The following is a 10,883-nucleotide window of genomic DNA, read 5'->3' as shown; positions in this document are numbered from 1 at the left end:
GCCAAAGGAACCACATTAATCATTTTAGAGGAATTATTATAATTATATAGAAAATTGTTCATTGCTGGATACACAAATTAACTTGCCATCTTGCTAGATATTATTCATATAATTTATCCATATTTTTAAAATTTCTTTAATTGTTATACAAAACAAAGAAATTTTAACACGTGTCAAGTAATTTTGCTAACCATGCAAACATTTTAAATATACACACAGTTATCATACAATTCCATCAATTTAACTTTCAATATATAAATGAAAGTAGATAAGATTGTGTACAACTCAATGAACTATCGTAAAATATACTATTTGTTAAATCTAACTACAAATGATTATATTAATTATTGTTTTAACGTTTACTCTATTATTAGTTATGGCTACAGGCACTAAAGTACCCCTACAACGTTTAAATTTCAGATTACTTTTGGTACAGCTGGCGAAAGAATTAATGAGTTTCAATTACGTTCATTGATAACAATTATCTAATCCTTACGTAACTAAATGTATATTTTCACTTATCTTCTAATTACACGGCGATAAGGAATAATCTTTAGCCTTAAAAAAGTGCAATTCATATTTGAAGATTTGATGATAAAAAGGAAATTATATAAAGTTTGATATTGTTCAAAGGCTTTAAAAGTATCTTTCAAGGCTTTTTCAAGGATGTTTCTGATAGCCTCTTGTGTCATTTTTCTACTAGAAAGATGAAAGATCAAAGGACCTTCCATCTTTTCAGTTACAAAATGGGATCTTTAATTGTTGTCATAAGACCACGCTGAGTACAGATTGCTTAACGTTACGCCTATATTTAAGCATCACAATGACTAACTTTCATTACAAGCTATTGAACTTAAAATAATTTTGGCAATGTTTCTCGAAACCTTACTCTACTCCCGTAAAGTTAGTGAAATTCGCGATTTAATCTCGAACAATTTTTAAAATGAAAAAGAATTCCAGAAAAGCAGAACTCATCTTGAGGAAGCTCCTTTATAGGTTCAGATCCTTCAGCCATTTTCGAATTCCAAACACTTGGGAATTCGTGCGTAAAAGCTGAAGTTTAGGAATTCTGATCCGAAGATGAAACAGCAAAAACGTATGCTACGTGGCACAAATTCATTCATGGAACGACCATAAAATGACAACCTCGTGTTGCAACTCTTATAACTCCGAGACTAACAATCATAATGTGCCTAATCTCCAAGCAATGGAGTCTAAATATGGATCTTTATAATAGAACTTTCACGTGCAAGAATATTGGAGTCCTTCAATGATCCATCGTATAAATTCGAGGACCTTAAGTTAGATATAGATGATTAAACTATATGGAAATTATGAAAAATCTGATTTATGTAGGTAGGCCCAATTAATGGACAATTCCCTTAAATTATCAGGAAATAAATTAAAAAAAAAATAATTACAAATCATTTTATTAGCACGAAAGAAATTAATTACACAACGAACTGTCCAAACAAAAAAATAATTCCAGTTTTGTTTTCGGTGAAAACACCCTTTTTTTTCTTTTTCAATCGTAACATAATTTATGAAAACGAAACTAATAATTATTTTTAATTATCACCAATAATTATCGCAGTTTCGATTTTGTAGCACTAATTACACCCGGTAACCTAATTTCCCTTTTAACGGGGAGCAGCTCTAATAAATTAAATAAACTGTACAGGCCTATTTACAATTTAATATGTCAAGTTTTAAAACACAGAAAAATATTTAAATCCAAAAAAAAATTGGCAACGTAACACGAAATCGGTCCGTCAGACAAATCACGTGAAGTCAGCCGGTCCAAAATAATCACGCCCGATTATTTAAGGCCTTCCACATCACGTGATTTTTATCTGCATTTTGGTTTTGCTTTTGTTACGATATTGCGCTTGTTGCCAGATCAGATCCACATTTGTAACATTCAGGAAGTGCTGGACCAGTGCTTGATTCCTAAAAATAATCTAAGAACACTTCAGAATGGTTCCCCTCTCGATTATAGAAGCAACAGAGATTTTTATAGTTAATTCTGATAATTAATTTTTTGCTCCATAAAACGAGGAATCTTCGTGGTGCCACAAGAGATCATCGTGGTCAATTGCAGCATTGATCCATGACGTTTCTTCGGGTTTTTTTTTCTAAATTTTCAGCATTTTGATAAGAATCTTGATTTCTAAACTGAATATTTTAATTTTTGCAACAGTCCGCATGCAAATATACATGTTAATCAATGCTGTTTTCGATAAGCACACTTCTTTATTCTGTAATAAAATATCGGAAAATATCCTTATCTAACTTAAACCTCCACTCCTATTACTATATAAGAATCATTAGAGATAAAGTTTTTAGAATATTCACCTGTAAAAAAATTTTACCTTTGATAATTCTATACGTTACTTATTACTACTTAGATAAATAAAGTGATGAATCAACAAGGACACGTATTGGCATTGATTACGCCAAGATTCGACGTCCATGATGATGATTCAACGCGTAAATCAACTCTTTACTTCGTGGAATTAAACTTATAAACAATTAAAAAAGTAAATAAATCATAAATCCTACCCAATAAATAAATAAAGAAAAACTAAGTAACATCGTTACGTCACTTTTTTGAATTTGTTTCTGCTAGATCACACACTAATTTCGACAGGAAGGGCTTTCAGCTTGTTAATAAGGCTTTACACCAGTGAATTTTGGCCCTTTTTTTTGGGCGTTCAAAGACACTTTTCTCACAGAATTAATCGCCAAGTTGATAGAGATGCCATCATTTCATCACTTACACGAAACTAACGTAACGCGTAATTTGTGCTTAGTCAGTTTCTACGTATCTACGTTTCCAAGTTTTCCTTCCCAATTATACTCTAAAAACACTACTTTCTAACGTGTGCCCGGATTAAAGAACTTAAAGATAAACCCTCCTAAAATTATTTAATTTTCATTGTTATCGATGAATAAAATAATGGGCCGTCACATGGCGGAACGACCTTTTGACCTCTTCCAGTAAACGAAGGGGGAGAGGAAAGCAGAATTCTGTTTTGGTTTTATGTAGGCAAAACAAAGAGGCAACTCCAATCGATAAATCCTGAAATTCCCGCGGTTTGGTCGATCGTAGTTACGCAATATTGCCTTTCGACCCCGCTGTTGGCGGCAAAATTGCGCAACGCATTTACAATGATACAAAAGCGTGTTTTTTTTTATTTTTATTTTTTCTTTGCAAGAGAAAACCAGCCAGCGTCACGGACAAATATTCTGCTACTTATGTAACAAGAACTACTACATGTCCTTGGGAGATACAACGACCCAGGGAGGTTCAAGGCTAGTATCAACATTTTGGCATCAATCCCAAAATAATATGCTAGGTGGCAATTCGTCAAAAAGTAAATATTAATGCGGAATTTTATAACATTTTTTTGTTGTGTTGCTACGGTAGAGCGCTTCTATCCTCCTCCTCCTCCCCTCCTATCCCCCCGAGTGATGGGCTACACAATGAAAAAAATTCGTTTTGTAACGTAGCTCCTCCTCTTCCTCCCTTTTTTTTCGAAATATCGTCTACGTAATAAAATCTTTCGTCTATTATACGTCGAATTTGTAATTGCATTGTTACGCAACAATGCTCGGTTCGAAAAACGTTTATTTTGACATTTAAAATTTAATCTAAGATTTAAATTTCGTTCAACTCTAATGTACTTTTAATACTAAGAAAGCACGTTTTTTTTTTACCCCTCCCCATACAAAAACACTTCTAAACTCCTTAAAATCTATCGTAAAGGTAGTCTAATAAGGAAAAATAAGGCTAAGGATTGCTGTTTTTAAAATGCCTTTTAAAATTTAAAGCTGAAGAATGCCTCACTCTTCCCTTTGGAAGAAGATTCCTTTAGTTTATGTCTAGCCTTGGAAATCGAAGGCACTCGAGTTGAAGAAACTAAGGTAATTCTTTTTCAATGCCATAAATTCCGAAGAGCTTGAATCCTTTATAGGGCATTCTAGGACAAATTTAAATCCATATTTTAATCATACAATTTACAGGCGCAGGAATCAACCAGACGTTCCCATAACATATTTAGTGATTTTACGCACCGTAACAAAATAAACTTCAGCAGATTTTGGTTACGAAATCATTCATACAACGGTACAGTTGATTAACGAAATCCGATACGCATGCCATTAAGTGCACATTACACTACTACTGTTTATTGTTTGATAATTTACTGCACACGGAATAATACAGTACTTACAATTAAAGAACGAAAGTATTTACATGCGTCGCACTTCTACCCCTACGAATTTCGCATCCATTTATACAATCATTTGAACTATTTCTAGATGGCGATTGGATTGACCTCCCGCGAATATACAGGAATATTTTTTTTTTTTTTCTTGCGTGTGATGCTCGTTTACTTATTTAGAAAATAAAACTCGCGATGCCAGCTGCAGTTTTATCTGAACGACCCGATTTTTTAACGTTATGATAAACAATTTTATCGAAATAAAGCGATAAAAGTTTTACTTTTACTTCTCCACCGATTGTACTGTACATATATATATATTATATTGCACGATCGGTGTTCAAGGTCAGAGGAAGTGGCATTCAGACTTCCCATTTCAAAGTTCATTGATCAGACTAAAGATGTGTTTTAACTGACCAAAATTGGTCAAAACGTCAGATTAGACGTTTCGCCATTCTTAAGCCAGACGAGTCCCTCCCCGAAAAAAAAAAAAAAAAATTATTATAAGTTGTGGGGGAGGAGTTGCAGACTGGTCTTATGTATCGGAAGAGCCGCTCCTCCCCCCACTCCGGGATCGAATTTCCAATATCGGAGCTTCCATCAGTAGTTTAGCATCGGTAATTACTGAAAACAGTTGAGAGGGGCCCGGATCTAGGGCCGGCACCAAACGTGGTACAACAGGTCCTTGTTACGCTGTTGGATTTCTTAAAAATAAACAAAGGAAATTGGGAGGCGTGCGTTTTGTGGATTTTAAAGGTCACAGAATTAAAAACTAACCTTTAATCGAAGAGTTTTTAGAGTAATCTCTAGAGGAAAAAAATATTCCCTGTTGTTATTAGGTTCCGAAACACCTAAACGTAGGCCGAACGAAAATGTTTACTGGCGTAACCACACACACAAAGCGACCACCATATGGTAGTAATTATTATTCATACCATCCCTATACACGCCCGTTAAAGACTCGAACTAACTCTTAGTTGCCCTCAAATTCGAGTGCCAAGTCTCGAAAACCCCCGACATATTACACTTATTAAAAGGCTCTCCTCCTAACGTGAACTCGTTTGACTCGAGCTCTCATTTTCTACAATAAAAATCTTTTTCTCGATTTTATTGTCCTCGTTCTCGCCCCCCTCCAAACCGGGACCGAAAATTATAGTCTTCTGCGTAAAACAAACTCGACCGACAGCTCTGGTGTCTTTGTCCTTTTGTCTTTCTTTTTGGCCTAATTTCTGGAGGAAGGCCAGGTGCGAGAGAGAGAAGTACGGGTCGCGCGCCGTATCACCTGCTTTCCTCGCGCCATTGTGACGTAACGCGCGGCTCGAACCTACGCGTTACTGTGGGCGAGAAGAGCGGGAACAAAAACGCGCGCACGCCCCTACCGACGAGCGAAGCGACGATGCCGCGACACGCGAGCGAAAACAGAACTAAGACAGAGAACGAAACATAAAAGTAAAAAAAAAAAAAAACAAAATCACGTACTGAAACCAATTTTAATGTCCTCCGTCTTAAAACTCAATAAAAACTCTGGCATTTTATTGTCTTTTTTTTTACAATTCGATAAAAAGTATTATCATAAGCCGACTTCTCTTATAATTACAACTCTAGGCCTATGTCGAAATTAGCAAAAAACAAAAAGAAAAAAATTTAAAAAAAAAAAAAACGAAGGATTATGCACAGCCTGAAGGCCAACTAAACCAAATTCTCACATGGATAATAATATTTATATATAATATATATATAATATTTATATATACAATTTACGTATATACATTAAAGATTAAGGTAGGAAAATCCCCCTTCGATAAACGAACGGGTGCACTAATATTTCGTTTTTTAGGTATTAGTAGTTGTAGTAGTAGTAGTGTGTACTTCCGACACGTACAGTTAAATTAAAACACACTTTTCCTGAGACTAATTGCCGCACGTGACCTACATACATCTTAGAAAACGAAAACGATAGAAGGCACGACCGATTGACAGATTTTTTTTCCGAAGGAGAAAGAAAACATCCGAACCCGCGCGATCGGGGGAAACGGAAACTAAGGGGAAGGTAAACACAAAATTAAAAAAAACAAAAGGAAAAATTCGGTAGTTATGTTCCCCGTACACCAGCCAGAACACCTTGGTACACGCAAACACTTGACGAAAAAAAAGGTGGGTTGTACGGTACGTGCCGCATCGGGGGACCGTTGGCCGCGCTCGCGCGCGCCACGTACACACGCCACCAGGTGACGGCTCCGTCGAGACCGCGATCGGGACTAGATGAATCAGGACTTTATACGCGCACACACACAAAACACAAAATAAAAAACGAAAAAAAAAAATTAATAATAATAATATTATATACGAAGGATTTTTTTGCGCCGAGTCCCACACTACTGGAGGGACTGCCTGAGTTGGCGCAATCGTCGCTCCAAATCGTTCTTCCTCTTGCTCTCGCAGCGTAGTGTCCTTTCGAGGGCGTTGCCGGTGGAGGTCAACTGTCGGACGTAGGCGGTGGCTCGTGAGAGGATCAACACCTTGGGGGCCTTGCTGTTGTCGCGTAACTCCGGTACATTGTCGCGCAGGTGCTGGAAGGCAAAGCGTAGATCGTCCCTTCTCTTGCGCTCCATGTGATTGTGTTGGCTGCGCTTCTCCGTGTCCTCCGAATCCGAACTCGACCTGCTGCTACTGCTGCTGCTACTACTGCTGCTGCTGCTACTTCCTACGCAATCCACGCGACGCTTCGCGTCGAAGGTGTTGCGACGACCGCACTGCTTGGAACGTATTGCGTCGGTCGCTGTGTCCTCCTCGAAGTTCTGCGCCTGAACGGTAACCACGTCGATCTCGCTGTCTGCAATTAGTACGAAACAGAAAAGCAAAAAATTAACATATCACCTCTATGGCACGTCGCCGCTCGCAAGAGAGCTTTCCGGAGGCGGCGGCAAGCGCGCGAAATGCCTCGGCCGCCGGTCACGTGACGTCTGTCAGCTCCGAGACGACGTCGGCCGTGAGTAACACCCCCCGGCGCGAGCTCCGGAACGGCGGAAATGCCCGTCTCTCTCGCGGCCGACCGTGACGTCACCGGCCGCGGTTCTTACGTAAGTAATCGGAAATCCTTCGCCGTACCGAACTAATCCGTTGGACAGACGTCTCGGTAGCGGCCCAGACGCTTTCCAGGACAAGACACGAGGAGCCGACAGTCTAGACTGCGCCGAACAGCAGTCCACCGCTCGCGCGTCGGCCGATCGAAGGCCACCGACCCGAATTCGACGTCGCCAGATGGCGGCGCGTTGCTACACCTACATCACAGCCGTCGCGCGACAGCGACGACGAAATCGCGCGAGAGATTTAAAATGCCACGACGCGACGCTCCTCGCGTTAAGTCGTCACCGAGCGACACACTTTCCCGAAACTGGCGCAGACGATACGTCGACGAGGGGGAGGGAAACGCAGCGAAGCGCCGACCCACGCGATAGGGGAACGAAGACAAAAGAAAAAATGAAAAACGAGTTCCGCATTCTATTTGCGTAGCGGGACAGACGAACAAAAATGCCGACGGTTGGCGAACCCTTTTCCAAAGCCACTTTCTAAAAATAGTGGTAAAAGGTGTAAGTAGTGTAGCGGCACGGCGCGTGACGCTGCCTTTTCGCAGACGTCGGCCACGTCATCCGCTGACGCATGCTCCGACGGTCGATGGCTCCTCGTGCATTTAAATGGCCGTCTGCGGTCGGAGGACTCGGCAAGTTGCCAACGACGAGTGACGAAAGAAGAGCGCAGTCTGCCCGCGCTCGTCCTCTACCCTCTGAAAGTCGGGGGTAGACGCCCTCCCCTCCCAGACGGCTACCGCTCCCGCCTTTTTTCGTAGTTTCCTCGTCCGATCGGGCGTGGCGCGCGCGCGAGAAAACTCGAAGAGCGGGGCGATTTTCCCGCATTCCGGAGCGTCCGGAACTCGAAACGAAGCCAAAGTCGTGCGGCGATGCGGCGCACCAGCAGAGCCGCGTCGCGCTTAAGAAATTCCATCTCCGAATTTTTAAACCCGAATAAAAAACTTATATACGGTATCTACACACTCGCGTAGACGCGCTGGCAGCGTTCCCTTCCTTTCCTATCGCGCGACCGCAAGTTTCCTGTGCGATGTCGCAAAGCGCCTTTCCCCGCATTCCCGTCGCGTGCCTCGTCTCCTCCCCCCCACGATTACACCGAATTCGCATAATCGTCAACGATACGATTCCGCGTCCTAATCACGTGAGCATCACGTGTGACAACCGGAAACGATCGGCACTATAAAACAAAATACAAAAGGATACCGGCCGGCGCGGCGCGCGCGCGAAAGAGAAGAAAAGATCCTCACCTGAATCGGAAGGAGTGTCGCTGAGGATGACTACAGGAGAATTACTACGTTGTTCTTCCCTCGATTGAGAGTAACAGTGATCGCTGAGAGGCGTGTAGTTGTCGGTCAAGTCCCCGTATTCGAAGGCGACGCCAATCGGCGCGCCGATAACAAACGATGTCACAGAACGATCACAGACGGCCAAAGGATTGCAGTAGCCCTCGTCCGACACAGATTTGGTACGAGGGCGCGAAACTGTCCTCTGCTTACAGTCTTCCGTACACTGTCCCGACCACATGCAGTCGTGCTGCACTTCGCTCTTCAAACCCCACACTTCCCCCAGTTCCGGTCCGTCCGACACATCGTTGTGAGGAGAACGTGGAGGAGTCAGCAAGGGGGGTTTCCAAGACAAATCGGTATTTTCCATATCCTTCCACATGTCTTCTCCACCAGAAGAACCAACGTAGGTGCCACAACACCCAATGACGTCATCTACGCCGTCCGATGGGAGCAAATATTCGCATTCCGGCATGACGCTGCCACAAAACACCCGCGAGGGCATGACGATTCCGATGTCTTCTCCACCTGCAACCAGAAATAAAAAAAATCAAGACTAAATTCGCCACACAACCTGTAAAGGAAACGGGGGGAGGACCGATTTTTTATTCTCGGTGAAAGTATTTAGGGAATTCCTCACTCCATTCACCCGGCTACCGGTTTCCCGCGCTCGACTCCCGCGGTTTTCTAGTGTCTAACAAAACTTGCGGATGCCAATCCCGCGCTCCTCGTGCTACCATAGTAACCAAACACGGGAGTGGGGGACACCGTATCCCATTCACGTGCACCGATATACCCCCACCCCTCGAGATTTCGACAACACTATAAGCGATATATTTTCTCGCGTTACGCCCCCCGAATTAACGAAAACAACGCGTGAGATATGCCGGAGAGTTAATGGAAAAGGTAGTAAAAGGTCGAGTTTCCATGCAAAATGGCTCCGTACAGACACCCAGACAGACCTTAACTACGCCCACTATTGTTAAGTAACTCAACGCAGGAAAATTGCGCTCACCTGTTTAAGGTATTAACCGATTAAACATATAAGATACCGGAACCAAAAGAAGATAGACAAAGGAGTAAATTTCGTCACGAGTCATGCCACACGTTGTCTTTTCGTCTCTGCAATCCCACACCTTCCTCGACTTAGAGTAAAAGGTACACTCTCACACCGTACTCCTCCGCCCGCCGGGGAACGTGTCGCAGTGCGTAAAATTCGACGCCATTTCGAAACGACGCGTTATAATTGCAACAGCTCAAACTAATCCAAATAACGATTTAAACGTATTCTCGTGCAAAATTAATAATTCGACGATATTATAACATGTAAATTTTAAAATCGGCATCTGCACTATATCGTCTCTCGGTTTATTACGAAAGTTGCGAGACGACGAATGGCGGGAAGCCGCCGTGGGCGTGGTTTAGGTCGTCTGAACCAATAGGAGAGCGTTCGAGCACGAGGTAGGATCACGTGCAATTTAAATTTTTTTTTTTTAAATTTATTTATTATTTTTTTTTTTATAAGAATAATTCGGAAGTGATGACGATGTGTGGCGCTTTTACGCTACAGTTTGCCGGTTCTTAGAAGTAATGAATATGTATGGTGACTTCGCTACATTTTTCGAACGTTTGTAATATTTAATGTTAATTAATAAACAAGAAATGTTAAAATAAATAAAATAAAAAGACATTTTCCAGAAAATGTTTTTTTATATAACTTTATGAATATTAACCTTCTTTCGTAATAAATTTATTACTAAATTTCCATGAATCGTAATTACCATTGACGTGTCGTTTCATTCATTAAAAATGAATGAAATTCTTCTTCTGACTTATTTAAAAATTAAATTACATAAAAAGTGTAATTAGAATTATTTAAATTATTTATTTTTACGTATTTTTACGTATTATTTATCGATTTAAAAATATTCTAGAATATTAAAATGACCCAGGAAAGTTTATAAAATTCAAGAATTTAAACAATACTTTATAATCTTGTGTAGGCTTATTTGATTTTTTAGCATTTTATTATTATTATTTTAGTGATATTATTAGATTTATGGGTGTTCGTATGAGTCTTGTAACGTTGTTAAGGTATATTTTTTGCCTTATATTTGATGTACAGTACCTAACCGATGAGGACCATTTAATACCGGGGCCGACATGTGTTTTAAGTTGCAGATAAGGCAATAATGGTTTTAATTGTGTGATAATCCTTTAAGAAAATTACTTACTAAGTATTTGTTGAAAGTATATTGTATTGTTTTCACATGATTTTTGTCAAATTT

General features: G+C 40.6%; 1 protein-coding gene across 1 annotated transcript; it reads right to left on the bottom strand.

Annotated features, from left to right (window-relative positions):
- Nucleotides 1–5,731: 5,731 nt before the first annotated feature.
- LOC111624731 (myc protein-like) lies at nt 5,732–9,924 on the bottom strand. Its single transcript, XM_023367656.1, has 3 exons — nt 9,611–9,924; nt 8,560–9,123; nt 5,732–7,059 (listed from the first exon to the last, which is right to left on the bottom strand). Exons 2-3 carry the CDS (start codon nt 9,098–9,100, stop codon nt 6,602–6,604), a joined length of 999 nt encoding a protein of 332 aa, XP_023223424.1. The 5' UTR covers nt 9,101–9,123; nt 9,611–9,924; the 3' UTR covers nt 5,732–6,601.
- Between the last annotated feature and the right edge of the window lie 959 nt (nt 9,925–10,883).

The sequence above is a fragment of the Centruroides sculpturatus genome, unplaced genomic scaffold (assembly GCF_000671375.1).
Source record: "Centruroides sculpturatus isolate CEXI.00-Female unplaced genomic scaffold, Cexi_2.0 scaffold396, whole genome shotgun sequence".
Classification (NCBI taxonomy): Eukaryota; Metazoa; Arthropoda; class Arachnida; order Scorpiones; family Buthidae; genus Centruroides; species Centruroides sculpturatus.
This window is presented reverse-complemented; position numbering and strand designations above follow the sequence as displayed.